At 48.5% G+C, this 19,970-nt stretch overlaps 1 protein-coding gene across 9 annotated transcripts in view; it reads right to left on the reverse strand.

Annotated features, from left to right (window-relative positions):
- JADE1 (jade family PHD finger 1) overlaps positions 1-19,970 on the reverse strand; it is a 56,464-nt gene that overhangs the window by 20,888 nt on the left and 15,606 nt on the right. For 7 of the 9 annotated variants that reach the window (XR_009730291.1, XM_061384191.1, XM_061384192.1 and 4 more), the window contains 4 exons: positions 16,552-16,629; positions 6,354-6,439; positions 4,078-4,235; positions 2,038-2,225 (listed from right to left, as the gene is read on the reverse strand). Coding sequence is in view for 8 of the 9 variants with exons in the window: in XM_061384190.1 (XP_061240174.1) it covers positions 2,038-2,225; positions 4,078-4,235; positions 6,354-6,439; positions 16,552-16,629 (510 nt within the window). In the remaining variant the exon portion in view is untranslated. The other 2 variants (XM_061384189.1, XM_061384196.1) reach the window with 2 other exon arrangements.

Genomic DNA, 19,970 nt, shown 5'->3' on the forward strand with positions numbered 1-19,970 from the left:
GATGTTAAGTATTGAATACATTAGACTGTCATTTCATTACTATATTATATATAACCACCAGCATATAACAGACTTCAAAACCATGACCACATAGTATGGCTTGGTTAGTTTTTCAAAAAACATTCCATTTTTTCAATGGAATGGAATGTTTAAAATGGTGCTGAGAACAGATTTCACTGTGAATACTCAAATGTTTTTACCTGGTTTATCCCTCCTCATCCTCTGAATTTACTAGTTGAGATGCATAAGCTAATCAGACCCATGAAAGACAGAAATACAAGCAATTCTGAAGCAAAGAAGACAGCTCCTTATGAATCAAATAAAATGCACTCTTATGCAAGAAATGACCAAAAATAAACTTCAAGTGGTTATCATGGTTATAACTAGTGGTGGGATGAGACTTTTATTTTCTTCCATTTGTGGATGTATTCCAAACTTCCTACAATGAAAACACTCATGCAAGAAAGAAAAAACAGGCTGTAAAAAATAGTAAAACACATCTAAGAAACAACAGAAATGTCATCAGAGCCAACAACAACTCTTATGCATTACCATAAATTTAATTGACACTTCCAGTTTTTAAAAACTTGGAGAACACAATAGTGCTGGCACTGTGATAAGCCCTAATAAACACATATTCAAAAAAGCCACCTCTCATCTCAAACCCTATTTAATAACGAGATTGTTTCTGCGTGGCCAGACACTTTCATCTCAATTCTTCCTACCAGTTTTGAAAACATCACTGGCTTTGAAAATACAACCCTATACCCTATAATTAATTTTCACCATTAAAAAAAACAATGAAAGCCAAGGTAGTCTTCAAGCATGTGTTCAGTATATGTTAGACAACTGCACCACTTATCCTGCCAAATCGTTCAGCACTGCCTCACTGTCCGACAGAGACCCAGCAGTACCCCTTGCACCATCCACAGAAGCCCCCAGCCCCTGGCCGTCGGTCCCTCTGCCTTAACTCAGGACCCCCCCCCCCGCCAGTCTAGTGGCGTACAGGGGTTTCCACAAAGTCTATGAAGCTGAAACATAGTATTCTGTCCAAGAGGAAACTTCTGAACAGATTCTATAAAGCAACCTTGTCACCTACTAACAGTCTAGCCACTAATATCTAAAAGCAAGGACCATGAGGAACGAATCAGCTTTGTCAAAATTCCCAGCTCAGTCCACAGGGTCTTTCCCACTCAGGGGCTGGGGAGCAGAAGGCGCGGCGGCACCCATCACACGCCAGGCCCCATGCGAGGCTCAGGGACCCACATAAACACAGTCTCAGTCCTGCAGGGCTTTGAAATCCATCCACCATTTCATACATACTTACATAAGCTAGGCTGCAAAGAGCTTGTGCCACCACTTCCCGACCTCGACCTCCAGCACAAAGCTAATTAATCCTCACAGTCTCTCGTAGGGAACCCAGACTGGGCCTCACTGACTTGCCGTCTCCACACACTCCAGGCAACTCTTAGCAATCAGAAGTGGCGTGTAAGCCAAGACCCAAGTGTCATCCTGGTGGTGACACAAGGAGATGCGAGCAAAGGCGGTACAGGAGCCCTGAGCTGCACACACACAAGAACTGACTGATGTGTAGACAGTTAGATCGCGATGGGCACGACACCCACGCTAACGTGGGGCTTCACCCAGGGAAAGCCAGGACAGACAAATGGAGCGCTCGGGTTTAGCAAAAGACTTCAGGGGATGGCTGAGGTGAAAGCACAAGCGCTACGTCTGGAAATCGGTGCGCTTGGCTGGAGTGGAGTCCACTGTGAGAAACAGCAGGTCAGCGCTGAAGAAGCGATCCGAAGAGCTCAGCCTCCCTAGTTTCTTGGAGGTAAGGAAGTGGCGGGTTCGGGGCTGTAGGTGAGGGTGGGAACCAGGAGCCCTGCTCCTCCCCTCCTCACAGCCCTCCTCAGCCCACCACTCGTCCAGGGAGCACACGCAGACTCGACGGCGCCCCCAGGTGGTGAGGAGCTTCTCCCCTCACCTGCAGGCCTCTACTCATCCTGTACACAAGGCCACAGAGCCCTCTCTCACCCATCTCCTTAAACTCCTCGTTGGTCAGTTCCAGCCACGCGGCGTCCATGTCGTTGAGATCGTAACGACACACACTGTCGGCCAGTGTGCGGATGTCAACGTAGCCCAGCTCCGGAGGCTCGGAGCCTGACGAGACAATGTATTTCTTGGGCCTGATGAACATGAGGGATTTCTCTTCAGATACGACCCTGGTTAAGAAGAAAACAAGGCAGTGGGGTTACCCTTCCTGCCACAAGGAAGCAAGTCTGTCTGTCAGAAGGCCCCAGGCGAGCTTCCACCTCTGACCCTCAAACCCCAGGTCACCACCTGGTTAAGAGAGTTAACACCCTAACATCACTGCTAATAAAATACAGTAGAGTCATTAAAGCCCCTAAAATAAAACTAGATGTCAAGTGACAAAACTACCGAAGTTGTCACCACCAGCTTCTTCCGTGTGGCTTCCCAGGACCCTGCGTGCCTGCCGCCATCTGACAGCAGCGCACACACACAAGAATGCACCCCGCCCTAAGTGTCAAGGGTTAACGACTGATCCCTCTCCACAATCCAGGCCTGCCCGCCCCTGCTGGAGACCACCAAGCAAGGGGTTCTCTGGGACACAGAAGAGACAGGAGCAGCCACACAGACAGCGGGTACAGCGGCGCGCTGGGGAGCCGAGGGAGGAACCATCCCCTCCAGGGCTAAAACTCGGGCCTCGGCCATCTCCAGGCAGCCTGAGAATCAGAGTCCCGGCCAAGTTAGGGACACTCCCAACACACACCTGGGATCCCAGGAGAGAAGGCAAGGTCCCTCTGCTCCTCATACTTCCACCTGTGAACACCTGGAGAACTGCTGCCCTCACACCCGCTCAGGAGAAAGACAGCACGTGAGAAGGTCCAGCCACTGCTGACCAGAGACCATGGCAGCCCAGGAGCCGCTCACATCCACACCATCCCTCCACCTCCAGGTCTCAGGGCGCCGGTAGTTTGCATTTATACCCAGCTGTCCAAGGAGTCCGTCATAGTTCCATCACCCTTATAATACCAGAGTGACTTTATCTATTAATATATGACATTGAGATAGGCAAATTTAAGGGAGTTTTTCCTCCTACTCAACTAAGGGCAGGGTTTCAGGTGAAAACTTCCACAAGCTGTGTGGGTGTTTACTTGTCCTTTGCTGGGCTCAGAATGCCTGGGACTGGGGATGCCAGTGCTGAGCAGTTAGGTGGTGCTGTGCCCCAGGGGTGGGTGAAACCTAAAGAGCCCAGGGAACATTCCACTCACTTCCCAGACGGCAGTCCGGCCTGGGAGGGTCATTTAATCCTGTGCACTTATGGGGACATTTGTCCCAGGGACCCCTAACCCAATAATCAGGCTCGATCATCTCAAGCGCCTGAGGCCATGATGGGGGCGAGGGCTGAGGGTAAACTCAGGCCACACTCAGTGATGGTGAAAGAGGACGTTTCGCAAAGCAGGGAGCTGAGGTGGCGGTGAAGTCGGGCGCTCTCTCCCTGTGAGCAGCCTCAGACAGGTGAGCAAACAAGCCCAGCTTCATGCTGAGGCAGGTCATCAAAGCCTGACCCTCAAAACCTTTCAGGGGAAAAGTGGTTTGGAAGTAAAATCCAGAGAAAGTCTCTAACAACATGTGGGCAAAGTTTATCCAGGGAGAACTCTAAGGTCCCATCCACATAGCCCTAACCTGACAGGACTGCTCACCCCCGTCCTCCCCCAGAGGTGGCGCTGACCCAGCAGGACGACAGGCAGACACCCCTCCCCAGGAGAGCGGCCTCCAGAAGAGGGAGCCACTGTGCCTACATCCAGGCGTCCCCCCCCACCCCCCACTTCCCAGGAAGTCCTGGAATTTACCTTCCTCTAGAGGAGAGCAGCACCTTCCAAGGTGGAGGCCCACAGCACCACCTGCGGACCCGAGGCGTGTTTCTACCACCTTTCTTATTCCCCCAGAAGCCCTACTGCTAACTCCACACTGCTCCCCACAGCCGGCTGGCTGGCAGGGCAGTAAGACCGTTGGTGGGGGAGGGGTGGCCCCTCTCCAAGGTACGTCTACCTGGCCACAGGCTGGGGGATGGTCCCAGGGCTCACTGGCACCTGGACCCCTTTCTCCCACTCCTGTCTCCAGGGATCCGCCAGCACGTAGTACTCGTCCGGGTTCAGCTGGTAGGAGTCATGGAGCTTCATGGCAGTGATCAGGTCTGTCCTAAACACCTGGACAGGGAGAGCAAAGGGTCACTGACACTGGGTATTTGCATTCTTCTTCAGAGCACTGGCAGCTGCAGGGTAACCATGGTACTGCCATGTAACCAGGTCACTGTTTCAACAGAGAACCAGTCTACCTACTGAGGAAACCCCTGGGCCTGCCAATACCCTGGGCCGTGCTTAGGATGGGAGCGGCAGAAGCTCAACGCCCTCACTCCCTCCCTGGCTCTGCGAGACGGCCACGTCTGCACCAGCAACGACACAAGAGCCTCAGTGTCCTCCCTGGGAAACTGCTAAGAGACTCCCAAGTCAGCAAGCAGGCTGCTGAAGACGTGTGCCTAAAAACCCCTGGAGGGAGTCATTCCACTCAAGGGCAACTTCCTGGTAAATGTTTAAGAACTAGAACTCCACTAACCATGTAACAACACCAAGCCAAAACCCAGGGCCACCAGGGCTTCTGTTCCCACCCTCAGGCTGCCTCCACCCAGCCCCTGCCCGCTGGGCATCAGAGCTTCCAGCAAGGTGTCTGCAAGGGCAGGTTTTGGGTGGTCAATACCAGGAAGAGCAAAGGCTGCAAAAATCTAGGAGAGAAGCAACGACAGACCAGTGGAGTCCAGGCAGAAATGAGCTTGTAAAGAATGTGTTTGCACTCCTTCACCTAGTGTAACTTCTGCTAGGTAAGCAGCATTTGTCAGGGAAGGAGAGGATGAGGAGAGAAAAAGAAGAAAGCAAGCTACCACCCTCTCCTCACCCTGCCAAAAACAGACCACAAGACTCCAAGGTACCCTCTGCCAAGAGCGCACCTCAGTGCCGCACAGCAGGTCAAGGAGGGACCAACCACAAAAGGAGTCCCCTCACGCCTGCTGCTCCTGATGGAGACTTCCCACCAGGGCCTTGCCTCAGTCCACTCGGGTCTCAGAGCTACAAGAGGAAGTGCTGACCCTGGCATTAGCACCACCCCAAGTTGTATTTGGCACGAAGTAAGCCTGCATCTGTAAGCTACTCTGTTTACACAAGTCACAATGCTGAACTCTCTCTTCTTGGGACAGGGAGTTCTTTCTTGTGCTGCGAAGTACGGTTCACATTATATGCCTGCTAATAGGTCCATATTTGTTTTTCCTGGTGACTTTTCAGGTTGGTGATCACTTTAATAAACGTCACCATAATAAAGTCTGAGGCAGGGTCTGAATAAAAGGGCCGTGTCTCCAGCCTGCCATTTTGGATCTGGACTTTCCCCCTGTATGTCACTGAAGTCCCAGGAACTGGCAGGAACCTGGCTGTGCACCTTCCACAAAAGCACAAGAGAGACCAGGGGCCCATGCCCCAGGGGCGTGAACTGTCAGCCACGCCCTCCCCAGCCCTAAAGAGAGAAGTCCTTTCAAGTCTCAGCTCTACATCTTCAGGAGGCAAATTAGTTAAAAACATATTCCAACAAGTCTGATAAGTATCAGTGTTAATAAGGGAACCTGCCAAAGAAGAAAAAAAATTCAAACTGAAGCAACAAGAAGAGAAAAGGCAGTTACCCCACTCTTTCTGCACTAGAGACTCGGGAGAGGGTGCTCAAGACTGAGGCAGATGCCCTCAAACGGACTTGATATCAGAGGTCCCCAGCAGCGCTGAACCTCAGCACTTCAAGTATGAAGTCATTTCAACTCAGAAACTTAAAAAAAACAACAACAACCTGGAACAAAACGCAGGTCAGGGCCAAGGCCAGCACCACCCAGACTGCCCAGCGCCGACACCGGGAGGGCTTCCAGCAATGGGGACCGGTGCTCTCACACAGGGACCAGCTGCCTACAGAGCATGTCCGACTGAGCCCGCCAGGCTCCTGTCCATGGGATTTTTCAGTCAAAAATACTGAACAATATAATTAATAACAGCTAACAGGTACTGAGCACAATTTACCTCTGTGTATTAATCCACTGAATCCTCATAAGGATCCTGTAAGGTGAACACCTGCATTATCCCCATCTTACAGATTTGGAAACTGAGGAACAGAGGGGTTACATAACTTACCCAAGAACGCACTGACATCAGTATCAACAATCAGGTGTGTGTGTCAACCATATGCACTCACACACACACACACGCAGGACATGCACAGTCACACCAGCACTCAGAAATTACCTCTGAAGGCTTTCGATCTTCAGGTCTGGAGCAGGAACTTCTCCTGTGCTGGGATCGGGAATTCTGGGACCAGGTAGTCGACAGGCCTAAAGACACAAATGTCCCAAGAAAAGCAATCAATCAGAGGTACACAAACCACTGAGTGTTCGCAGCAAGGCGCCCTCAGTGCCACCCCAGGAGACCGCCAGTGCCCCGCCGAGCTCTCCCCTCTCCCCAAGAGCTCCTCCACTCCCACACTCACTTCCCACAGCAAGCCAGCAAGACCACTCCGCAGCCAGTGGTCAGGGCCGCTGCATCACAGCACACTCTCAGAGGGAAGAGGCGCTCAAGCGCACCATGCAGCTGGTGCCTTCATCCATAAGCCCGCACTTCTTCAGAGGTTCAGAGTCTCACAGTGGTATATACAAATCCAGAAGCTTTTAAAAAAACTTTCAGGAACTTTTTAAACGCTAACAGCATTGTGCTATATCCTAAACCCATACCCTAAAACATTAGGAAAAAAGTTCTGACTCCACAAACGAACTTAGCAATTCCTACAATAGGAAAACTCCGACCTGCCACAGACTAGAGGCTGCGGCCAAATCACCTTTAAAATTGCCTGCTCCCCTATCCCAGAAAATGCCTGCCAGCATCGGCCCTTCTCTGAGTTCGGAGGACAGGATGCTCTTATCCCATCATGTGGCCCCTTCCCCCGCTAAATCATGGAAATGGGGAGCTCCACCAGGCCGCCTATGTCTCCTTAATGCCACAATGTCTGAGTTCCTCTTGCTCCGGATGTCCTTCCCCAGGGAGGGCTCGTCTACACCCATAGTCTCACCTGGGAGACTGTCAGACCAGCATTCCCACACTAGTGTCCCTCCCAAGCGCCAGGTCCATGCTCCCCTCTTCGGATCAGACATCACGCAAGCCCTGGGTGTTCCTAAGGTGGGTCAACTCAGCACTACAGTAACTGGGCTCAATATTTTATTCAACCCTGTTTTTCTTCTTCTTCTATTCAAGAGTCATTCTAAACTCTCCTAACTCGGGACACATCCAATTAATGGCCGAGTGGAATGCAGCTGCCCAGGACCTCAGCACCTCAGCCCCTCTTCTCCACCTGTCACTGCCTCCTGTCTCTGGATGCTGTATCACTGCCTGAGATCCAAAACCACCCTAACTACCTGCAGTGTGTCTAGCTTCCTAATAACTCTCCTCCCTGTTGAACAGACTGTAGCATTTCCCATAAATTAACACCACTCCCCCTCCCCCCGAAATAATAGCTAAAACCTGAGGGGGACTGCCATTCTATCAACAAAGTCACTTTTCACTCAAACAGGAAACTCTTATCTCTACAGATTCCAGAGACAAGGGACACAATCAAAGCACCCTTAAGACCTTGGGGATATAAAGAAACAGATTCTGCATGTAAGCCTATCATCAGATTTGCCATGACGGAGACTAAGGGGATTGCCAAGCGTCCCTCAACAGGCAAAAGCACTACCGCTGATGACCAGTCCTGAGCTTGTTTATTGGGTCAACTGACTGTGCGGTTAGGCCAGCAGAACAGATTTCCTACCAGTAATCCTACTGAGTGGTTCAGTCTTAGACTCTTGAATGAACAAGAAAGTTTCAATCCCACACTGAAAGGAATATTCTGGGCATACTGGGGTAAGTCTGACTTGCACAAAGTTCTAAATCTGGTCATTATTGGAAAAAGAAAGACAGAAACCAAATTAGGAAACCAGAGAGGAAGGCGGCTGGGCAGCTCACAGTCTCTAGACAGGCCTGTCTTGCCCCCTCTGATCCTTGGGCCCACCCTCCAGCAGCCCAGCCAGTCTGCACAAGCAGACTCGACGGACTGCCCAGGAGCCCGGGGAGGGGCAGAGACGTAGGGCGCAGAGGGGTGGCCCCTCTACTGCAAATCGCTATCTGAAGTGTTAGGGACAACCTCCAGGCTGGTTCTCAAGGTTCCACGCAGCTGGCACAGAACTCAGTCCAAGGAATGGTGATCATTTTGAAACTTTTCCTAGGACTGCTTTCACATTCTTGAAAAATGTTGCCTGTTTTTAAAAACAGATATTCAAAACTGCTACAAATTTGGCATCTAATTCTATTACCCAAGAGAAAGACTGGTCCACCCAGAAATAGTCTGTCTCTCCTCCTCTTAATTTGCCTAATGCAAAAGGAGGAAGAGAAAAACTAATACTAAACTCACCTTGCAGAAAGGGCAAGATTGGGGTGAAAGCTAAGCTTAAATTATCACCGACATAAGGAATGTTCTTAGTTTACTTATAAAGCCAAAAACCAGAAACCATCCAAATAGCAGCATATCCATACCATGGGGTACTATCTGGCATTAAAAAAGAATGAGCTGTTGATACATACAACATGGATAAATGTGGTAATAATTATGTGGAGTGAAAAATGCCAGATAAAAAGAGTACATATTATTCCATTTATATAAAACTCTGGAAAATATAAACTAATCTACAGTGACAGAAAGTAGATCAGAGGTTAACTAGGGAAAGAGGGAAGGGAAGGATTCTCTTCAGTTTTATGATTTCATGGGGGTAAACATGTCAACATGTATGTGTGAGCAGAAAATAACTGATGATTTTCTGCCATCCATTTAGAATAAAGGAGAAGAAAATGCTCCGTTTTACTCTATGCAGGTGGTCTGTACTGAACCTAGACTTGGCTCAACAGTGAGAAGCAGCTGGTCCCTCCCTCCCTCGTCCAGCAGCAGATACTTGTTGCTCCCTCTAATTCACTTTAAAACTATGTAATAACTATTTACAACATACAGTTCACCTAACGAAGTCAGTGCTATGCACACAGCAGATTCTTAATGTTTTAAAAAATGTCTTTAAGTAGCCAAAAATACAGTGTCGCTGTTCAGGACTATAACTCAAGAACAGAAGGTGGCAGGTACTAAGAACATACCGCTGTTTTACCTATTAGAAGATAGGCTTTTGAGCGCAAGGAAAATGAGGTCATGGAAAATAAAGCACTAATGCCTTTAAAGACAGCGTGGTGGGGCCACTGCTTCCTGACCAGAACACATCTCCATCTACAAAGTCCACAGGAGCCTCCAAGCAATGCCTGATGTCCCTACACGAGTTCTCTCTCAGCCACACTCTGGTTCCTCCCAGACCATGATCCAAGCAGAAGAATTCACACTCATTTTTTATTTTAAAAAGTTATGATATAGAACTTTTTAAGTATGTTGGGTTAAAAAAAAAAATCAGTATTTCTAACACGAAAGGACTAGGAGACAATGATTTACTCTACAGTAAAATACTGGCCACTCATTAGTCCTGAAAAGCCATGTGTAAGATTATGCTGGGTTAAATGCTATATTTTGTTTTTGTTTTCAGAGTGCTGACATTTACTGATAAGCTAAGAATATGGCAAGTAAATTTTCTTTTTTATTTTCTTGTTGCTTTCAAGAGAAGCGTTAGGAACTCTAAAAATTCGGCAGTAACATTTAAAATTACTTACTGCCCATACACAAGATATTATTACCTAGAGTTAAGTCCACTCTACTGACAAGTGACTTTTAAATTCTTGACATGTACTTTTAGTATCAACAATTAATCTTATTAAACACGGAGAAGAATTAGCGAAAAATAAAGCCCTGCTTTGTTTTATTATCCCCATCTTCCCTTAAAACAGAAATGCAGGGGTGATGAAAGCGACAGAAGGCTCGCAGGTCGCAGCATCACGAGCATGATCCTGTGCGCACTCTGCACTACTCACCCTGCTTTCCGGTTCTAGTCTGCATTTACCTTCAACACTGTCCTTCGAAATATAGTCATGCTGTCTTGCCCTAGATCCAATAAGGGGAAACCCCAAGAGTAAATCTACTGCATACTGCACACGCCTCCAACATCAGCCTTCCAGGTGGTGCAGCGCACGAAAGGCTCAGCAGAGACTGAATGGCAGGCAGCACAGCTGGGTGCTCACCCCACCACAAATGCAAAATACGAAAGAACCTCACCCCCGACCAAATGGTGCATCTCCTATCTCAGACCCCGCTTCTAGACCCTAAATCCCACGCTGGTGTTTTTAGGAGTGTTAAACCAGCTCAACAAAATGAGGTGCTTAGGACCAGCAAGTATGGAGCCCAGAGGGCCAGTCGATGTCACAACAGTGCAGACTGGAGAGAGCAAGGCGAGGCCAGCCCTGCACCAGTGAGGTGGTGCTGCGGAATGTCCAGTCTGAGAGAAGGGAACAGATTTAACACAGTGCCCATTTGCTTGCGCTGTGTGATAGAAGACCCGCCTCCCACACCACTGCTCCTTCTACCAGGGCCTGACCCCACACCTCCCACAGCCCAAGCCCCTTCCCTCCCAAAATGGCTTGTTAGCTCTGCAGTTTATCTTCCAAAGCACAAAGCTTGATGGGTGCGTGCTCAGAGCACTGGCCCAGGAATGTTTCAACATACTTGGGCCTTCAACCAACTGACACAAATGTTTTGTTTCATAGTCACCCAGCCCTTCTGTTAAGTCCAAGTCCATGTAGCAGATCAGGTGCTAGTTGCTCCTTGAGCTCAAGACGATGCTCTGCCCATCAATGTCGACAAGCCACAAGCTGGGTGTGAAAAGGGATAAAGCCATCTCCACGTGCCTAGAGGAGACACGCGTACTGCACATTCTGCAGTACTTGAGCCAAAATTCCCACATTTCAAGAATTCCTACACAACTCCTCAGTGTCCCAAGATTCAACTGATGGTGGGAAAGGAGCAAATTAAAGGTCCAGTCACACAGGAATAGAAGCGGAAGCAGAGTTACTAACCTTTATGCAAAAGAGAAACCACTGAGAAACCTCTGAAGACTTGTCATGAAGGAAACCAAGCACAGTCAAATAAACAAACAAACAAAAAAAGTGAAAGCAAGTTATTAAAAACATGTAACACAAAAGGTCCAAATGAGAAAGCATGTTTCATCCACTAAAAACTTTGGTGCTTCTTCACTGTTTATCTGTAAGCTGGAGAGAGCCCAGGAAAACCAAAGTCCTCACATAACTTCATGTTTGTCACTCAACAACCTGCATTGCTAAGTGAAAAATTAGTTGGTTGACTTTCTTCTGTGTCTTTGTCATCACAATTGAGGGAGCAGAACTTGGTTGGGTAACTGGAAAAGACAGAAGTGTTTCAGGGTCAGCACAGGTGTGGAAACCGGCAGACCAGGCAAGGCGTCCACAAGGCGCCTGGCTCCGCAGCCCCTCGCCTCACCCAAGACCTTCCCACAGGGAGGTCAACGCAGCCCTGAAATTTGAGGCATGAGGCAAAAATGGTTCCTAGACCCAATTCCAATATGCGCTTGTGGAAGCTTCCACATCCTAACAAGCAACTGTCAGGTGCCAGCAGGATGTCCAAGAATTCAACTCAATTCTGACATGGAGACAGAACTAGATTCCACAGACTCAGTCCCACAAGACCACCATCCGCTTCAGAGGCCAGCTGCCAAGCCCAGGTTGTTACCTGTGCCTCTGACTGGCAGAGGTTCCCAAGACCCTCTCCTCGAGTCATTTGTCAGAGCAGCTCACAGAACTCAAAGAAACACGTTCCATACTAGATAACCAATTTATTATAAAAAAGATACTGAGGGGGATGAATCAATAGCCAATAAAGAGACGCACAGGACAAGGCCTGGGCAAAGGGCACTGGCATCCGAGGGCTCTCAGAGTGCACCGTTCTTGCCAGCCAGCGCAGGGCCACCACCTGCAGGCTCACCGAGCTCTGTGCTTTCAGGATTGTACGGAGGCTTCTTTATACAAGCGTGATTGATTAAATCACTGGCCACTGATGACCAGCTCCAGCTCCAGCTCCTCTCCTCCCCCCTCAGGCTGGGTGGAAACACTGAAACTAGCCCCACTGTTGCATTTGCCAAAACCCCTGAAGACGGAGGCCCAAGGACTCGGAAGAGATAAAGCGCTTGTGTCCCGAGGCTGCACCCTGGCACAAGGCATTAAACTTCCGAGACTGGCTGAGCCACCCCGTCCCAGGAGCCCAGCCCGCGAACACTCCAACACGGTTTCATCCAACTGCGAGGCTGGCAGTCCAGGGCACCTGGAGAAAGGCTCCCACAGCTATGCCTGCAGCTGGAGGCGGGCTTGCATGGCACAGACAGTGCCTGTGCATCCCCAACTGTAAATACCATGCAGCTATTCCCCTGCACCAAGCCAGAAATCAAAGCAAAGGGCTCCGGCCCAGGAGGCCAGCCGGGCCCAGCCAGGGCTATGTGGGGGCCGCAAGCTGATGTCTGCAGCTGTCTCTTCTCCACTTGGACATGTGAGGCGCTGGGCTGGGAGCTGCTGCCAAACTTCTGTCAGAAATGCAGGCTGGAAAGGCTGGGGAGTGGCCACTGCACTGACACAGCCCTTGTTATGAGCAAGGCTTCCAAGCACCCAGACTCAACTAAGGGCAGGCTCAGCTCTGGGTACCTGAGTGCAGAGGCAGAAGGCACCCTACTCACACCCACCGCGTGCCTACATGAGAGGATGGCATCCAACGCACACAGGCAGGCTGGTGGCAGAGGCCCACACGGGACAGCAGCCGCCCTCAGAGAAGGTGCAAAGTGTGTTTATGCTGTAGATGTGTGCACGTGTCTCTATGACCCAGCATTCTAAGGGTTCTAAATGAGAGCTGTTTGCCACAACCATCACCCACCCTAACGACGAAATCAGCAGGCCGAGACGGCAGCACAGCCACAAAGTACCACCACACACTTTCCCCTGGGTCAACCATGACGAGGCCAGCCTGCCTTCCTTCTATGAGCAGCTATCGTCTTCATCCTCTACCACCACCGCTCAATTTCCATGTGGAGCCCAGGGCAGAAGAAAAACCAGCTTCGTGGTCTACCTACATTAACCCTCCAGCACATCATAAATATCTACCTTAGTCTGCAGGGAGACCAGCACAGACACAAACATATTAGCTGGAGGCCAAAACCAGCCCATTACAAAGAAGGTGACTTGATGGATACACTTTTGGTGGGGACTTTGGACACCTTTCTTCCTCCTAGAGCTCTGGGTGAAAAAACAGGTTTAGATGAAGCATCTGGTCTTCTATGGGCTGAACTATGTCCCCCCAAATTTCTTATGTTGAAACATAACCCTCCAGTATCTCAGAATGTGACTGTATTATATTATTTGGAGATAAAGCCTTTAAAATGGTGATTAAAATGATGGGTCCCAATCCAATGTCACTGATCACAAGAGGACATTTAAACACAGAGACATCAAGGATGCACATGGTCATAGGAAAGACCTGTGAAGACTCAGTAAGATGGTGGCAGTCGGTCTGCAAGCCAAGCAGAGAGCCCTCAGGAGAAAGCAAACCTGCCAACATCTTGACCTTGGACTTCCAGCCTCTAGAATCATGAGAAGTAAATGTCTGTTGTTTAAGCCACAAAGGCTGTGGGATTCGTTACGTCTGTCGGCAATGATGAATGGAAGGGCCTCTGGGCAGCTGACGAGGCCTGGACTGGGCCAGGGTCCAGAACTACACTGTCCACTACGGTAATCACTAGCCATGTGGCTTTCTAAATTTTAATTAAGATTAAATAAAATTTTAAAACTCAGTTCCTTACTTATACTGCAACATTTCCCTTCTATTGGGCAGCTCTACTCCAGAAAGCAGAAGGGTCTAAGTCTGAGAGAAGAACCTTTTGTGACTCAGCCCTTCCAAGGTGGACAAGAGGCCCGAGTCAGAGCAAGCATAGACCTGTTCCTCAACCAAAAATGCAGGGCAAGAGGCCTCTCTGGGCCTTTCATCAAGCACTGGAAGTAATTCATGAACCCTTCTTCTGATTAATTCTGAACCTAAAAAGCAATGTTTCCTTTTTGCAATTGCTGCAGGACGACACTGTGTACTCAGCAAGCACTTACTGAGTGCATACAACTCCAGAGGACACTTTGACAGGCACCAGAGGTGCAGAAAAGGGATACCTAAGCTCGTTTTTGCCTCAAGGAGTAAAAGGCCTAAGTAAATATTAAAGAAAACAAGTAGTGAGGGCCATGAACCAACAAGTACCAAGAAGTTCAGAAGGCATTCCCAACGGCTCCCACAGGTGGGGTACAGCCCCCTCACACAGTCCCCTGAACAGAAGGCAAGCCCCGCGCCTGGAGCGCTCACACCTGGGCCTCTGCTTTCCTCACCCAGTTCACTCCCAGTGGGAGTGCCAAAGGTCAGCTCCCACTGTCTGTCTGGGAGGGTCACAGCCCTTCCCCATCTGGTCACAGCTTTCCCATCACCACCAATTCTCCTCCGAGCTGCTCCATGCCTGCACCCAAAGCTCCAATCAAACTATGTTTGAGTTCTTCTGTTTCTAATAGTTCTGCTGGCTGTCAGTGTGCTGCCCACAGCAAAGCCTTGCTTTCTAATTTGCTGTTTTTAATTCTGCTGCTTTTAATCTGTAGAAAGTGAAGAAGAACTAAAGAGCCTCTTCATGAAAGTGAAAGAGGAGGGTGAAAAAGTTGGCTTAAAGCTCAACATTCAGAAAACGAAGATCACGGCATCCAGTCCCATCACTTCATGGCAAATAGATGGGGAAACAGTGGCAGACTTTATTTTTCTGGGCTCCAAAATCACTGCAGATGGTGATTGCAGCCATGAAATTAAAAGACACTTACTCCTTGGAAGGAAAGTTATGACCAACCTACACAGGATATTAAAAAGCAGAGACATTACTTTGCCAACAAAGGCCCGTCTAGTCAAGGCTATGGTTTTTCCAGTAGGCATGTATGGATGTGAGAGTTGGACCATAAAGAAAGCTGAGTGCCAAAGAATTGATACTTTTGAACTGTGGTGTTGGAGAAGACTTTTGAGAGTCTCTTGGACTGCAATGAGATCCAACCGGTCAATCCTAACGGAAATCAGTCTTGAATATTCATTGGAAGGACTGATGCTCAAGCTAAAACTCCAATACTTTGGCCACATGATGCAAAGAACTGACTCATTGGAAAAGACCCTGATGCTGGTAAAGATTGAGGGCTGGAAGAGAAGGGGACAAGAGACGATGAGATGGTTGGATGGCATCACCAACTCAATGGACATGAGTTTGGGTGAACTCCGGGAGTTGGCAATGGACAGGGAGGCCTGAAGTGCTGCTGTCCATGGGTTCACAATGTCGGACACAACTGAGCGACTGAAATGAACTTAACTGAATCTGCCAAAACTTGGAGCACAGAAAAACAACAGTTTGCATAAAACAATTTCATCCTTCAGGACTGCTCAACTCCCGTCTCCTCTATAGAGGAGGCCCCTGGCCTCCTCTGAATGTGTGTCTTCTACATATATTCCTACATACTCCTTCCCTGGCCCCTCCCTCCTCTGAATGTGTGTCTTCTACATATATTCATTTCCACAGTGCATAAGAAAGCCATCTCCAACTGTCCTGATAAGATCCAGCTCTGATGGAGAGTAATGTGTCAAAGACAGAGTTCCTTGTAAACAGGCCCAATACCTTTCCCATCACTCAGCAGAGCAAGCATTCTTTCAAGATTTCCCAAATCTGATCTGTAATACAAAACATAAGATAATGGGCCAGAGCTCAGGCACACTGCTAGGTTCAAAATTTCCTTGTTATCTGAAAGACACTCTTCCCTGGGTCGTCTGTGAGCTTCCCAATACACAGACACTGTGTGACATTTATTTTGACTGCCTGGAAGCCAACTAACTTCTGGTTCTCAGCTGCACTGTGAAAATATGAGGATGCCAGAGAGCTGAGTCGCAGACAGTAGTATTATTAAATACAGTCATGTACAAATCCACTGAAGAGCGCTGACTCGTGACCTACTAAAAACCTGTGCTTGATATTTTCACATCACACCAGGCAGCCCAATCTCCCTTTGTATCAGGCTGGACTAGTTAATAATTAACTGGCTTCGATTAAGTTCCCTTTTCATAAAGAACAACTGTGAGGTGCTGTAAATGATGTTTAGGAAAAACAGACACACCAGTGACTCTGGAAACTGGATTATTCACCTTTGGACAACAAACAGGAAGCCTGAGGAATGCCGCCTGCGTTCAACCTCACCCAGGAAGATAAAGACCTGCAGTATCCCACTCAGATGTGATACTCAGGCCTTGGCTCTTTTCTGACCTCCCTGATACATGAAGCGCCTCAGCTCTTTAAAGCTTTACATTAAAAAATCCTGTTTTTACATGGACCCAAACCCTGGTAGGCTCCAAGAACAACAAAGCAGGACTTACTGCCATTGTCGTCAGAATCCTCACTGCTGCTGGGAAGGCGACCTCGTTTCATGATCTCCCCGGGAAACAGCAGGCAGCCTGCAAAGCAATGAGACAGCACTTAACCCAAAATGATAACACACAACCAGCAAGTCGTGCTTCAGACGGCAGCCCAGGATTTACAGCACACAAAACGCAAACAATCGGCTTTAAGTAGCATTTGAATTATAAACAGTAAAAAGACCAAAGAGACATAATTAGGTGCAATTATTAACAGAACAGGTTCAAAAAGGGGGGGAGAGGTGGAGAAATTACACATCAGCAGGTCTCCCAAAGGTGCCAGGCTTCTCTCTTGCTCCTGTGACATTATCACTACAACTACTCCGGGAGTCTCTTTAGCTGACTGGCAGCAAGCTCTGCAGAAAAAAACCCATGGCAATGAGCACAGTGCTTCCTCACTATATACAGATTCATATTTCACACGTGTATTGGGGTGGGCGGGTGGTTAGGGATGGGGCTATGCCGGGATGTGTGAATATTTACACTGCTCTGGGCAGCATTGCTTCTCAGGCAAATACTGCTGAAAGAATCCTAAAAACTGAATACCTAGAATTCTAGGAGCAAAACAAATCGGACACTGGGAATGCAAATACCTATCCTAGTCATCTCCAACACCCCAGCAATTCATTCTTATCCAGACTCCTCCCCTTTACTCAGGAGGAAAACTCAAGTCTAAAAGGTTTAGGCGGTGACCTGCCCAAGGTCACATTGTAAGCAGGCAAAATCCAATTTCACTACCTTTTCCCCAACTCCTTACAGGCCTTGTCCAACCCAACTCAACCAAATGAAGAAAGCAGTCTGAGCAGACACCCAGTCTACCCAGCCAGCTCCTGCCAAGCAACTGGTGGTAACAGGCCTCCATCACCACAGAACAGAGAAACAGGGCGGTGGGCTGAGACTGAATGGCCACCACCGAACTCCCACAGATGACCATGAGGTTATATTCAGACAGGGCAGCTTTCCAAACACAACCAAAAAGCTTTTCCAAACTAAAAATTACTCATCACCTTGCCATCTTTAGGACCCAGATACTACTGCCATATCGGTAATTCCCAAAGAGAGAGGAGGGCTTTCCAAGTCAAAGTATGGTTGGTCAGCCATCCCCTCCCCGCTCAGCCTCTCAGAAAAGTATATCCCAACCTCTCCCTCCCTGGGAATCCCACCATCGCAGTGTGTTGAGTTTCTATGAGTGGGGCACACAGGAACCGCATGGGGAAAGAATGTGGAGCATCACTATGCTAGAACAGAACAAGACAGAAACTGCTCTACAAGTCAGAAATAAAAACCCAAAGGTCCGCTCTAAGTGGAACTGGAAAACTGAAGTCAAGAAAAGCTGAAAGCATTCCATACAATGCATCTGCTCCCACCTTCAAAGCAGACCTATATGGTTCTTTCAAACATTCAGGCCTCTAATCTATACTGGAAATTTCCTTCTGAGACACTCACCAGTTAAGGTTTGTATGTTTTTACCACATGATTCTTCAAAAGATGATTAAAAGAATTTCCAAGAGGAAGCCAGGACATGAGTCCTGATCTGGGTCACAGGTAGCGTCTACAGTCATAAAATCTACAACCAGTGAGGCCCCACCCACAGCCCTGGCTTTTCTGCAGAGCCCTCTTCACCCGTAACTCTAACACCCAGCAACCTAGGGCAGGCCCACCCCAGATAAAGTTCCTCAGTCGGCAAACTCCTGTGGCCCCCTGCCCACGTGACTATCCTCCCTGCCCTGTCACCCTCTGCCAAAACGCCAGGTGCTGACAGCTGAGCTGTCCTCCCACCTTCTAGAAGGCACCCCTGCCCTCCCCCTCTAAACCGTCAGGAGGCACCAGGGGAAAACAGAAAGGCAAAGACCGACTCGTTCCCAGTAGCAGCTTCAGCTCCTAAATCCTACACTGCAAGAGAGCTTGAGAGCAAGAAAAAGAGAAAAATAAAGTGCTTCCTAAAGAGGAATTCCTTAAGAGTCACAGTGTGGAGCATCAGGGCAAGAAGAATGCAGTCCCCCTATCGTGAGCAGGTGTTAAGAACGGTGAGGAAGAGAAAGAGGCTGAGAAGGTCCCTAAACTCTCCCCGGCTAGAGATGAGGCAACAAATGTTGGCTGCATCTTCACTGATTCGGACAACTAGCATTTACCTAAACAGAAGAGTTTGGAAAACTCAGAATCTTTTTACATCAAAATGCTCTCTTCCTAGTGTTCACACACAGCTCTCAGAGAAAGCACATGCTTTCAACAGTCACTATATGCAAAATGCAAGCACTGGCCAAACGGATGATGCTCCTAACACACAAAAATACTTCCAAGCAAAAACACGCAAGTAAAAGCAAAGTAAAAATAGTATTTCCCTGCTAATGAACTCCATTCTCACCAGCCCTGAAAGAGCCTGAGTAAAGGAGGTGAAGAATGCTGTGCGTGCTGCACTTCTCCAGGGAACCTGCACAGTAACGGGGTGAGGGCACACCAGCATCGCCGCCTCCGTGGCTCTGAGGTACTTAAACCTTGACATCAGGCTGATGTATCTCACCTGGGGTTACTTACTCCATCAAGAAATCAAAGTCTGCACATGTTACTGTCTTTAAGACACACGATACAGTGGTTGTAAGCTGCAAACATCTGTCCAATGAAAACCAACAGAGCAAGCAGAGGGCCCTCAGCATCATTTAGGACACTCGCTGATTATTATCTAGATGGCAGTAAGATAAGTAATAATCAATTAAAAGGGCTACTTGCAACGCTCCAGAGAAAGCAGCAAGAAAACGTAATAGCATATAATGCATCCCACAGACATCTGAATGTCTAATGTATGAGGAGGTGCTGGAGCACAACGACTGCGTCTGATCTCAGGGAGCTCCTGGTCTAGCTGAGGAGACAGATTGGTCAGCAGGAATTCAACATGGTGAGTGCTTGACAGTGGTCAACACAAGACTAGAGAAACACACGCTGATGGCGTTGGCAAGATTCTGAGCTGAGTCCTGAAGAACAAAGAGGTAACAAAAAGCGGCAGCACATTTTGGGCAAAACACTGTATATTTAACATACATACATATATATATATATAACCTAGCATATTACTCTCTGCAGTGCCTTCATATTCAGAATCTATTTGCTCACTTATTTACTAATATGTATCTCTTCTTGGGCTTCCCAGGTGGCTCAGCAGTGAAGAATCCACCTGCCAAAGCACAAGGCGTGGGTTCGATCCCTGGGTCGGGAAGATCCACTGGAGAGGGAAACAGGAACCCACTCCAGTATTCTGGCCTGGGAAATCCCATGGACAGAGGAGCGTGGTGGGCTAAAGCCCATGGGGTCACAAAGAATCATGACTAAGCGACTAAGCAACATCAACAACAATCCTTTCTTACCTTTCTGTTCAATTGCAAAGG

Source organism: Bos javanicus, chromosome 17 (assembly GCF_032452875.1).
Source record: "Bos javanicus breed banteng chromosome 17, ARS-OSU_banteng_1.0, whole genome shotgun sequence".
NCBI classification, from domain to species: domain Eukaryota; kingdom Metazoa; phylum Chordata; class Mammalia; order Artiodactyla; family Bovidae; genus Bos; species Bos javanicus.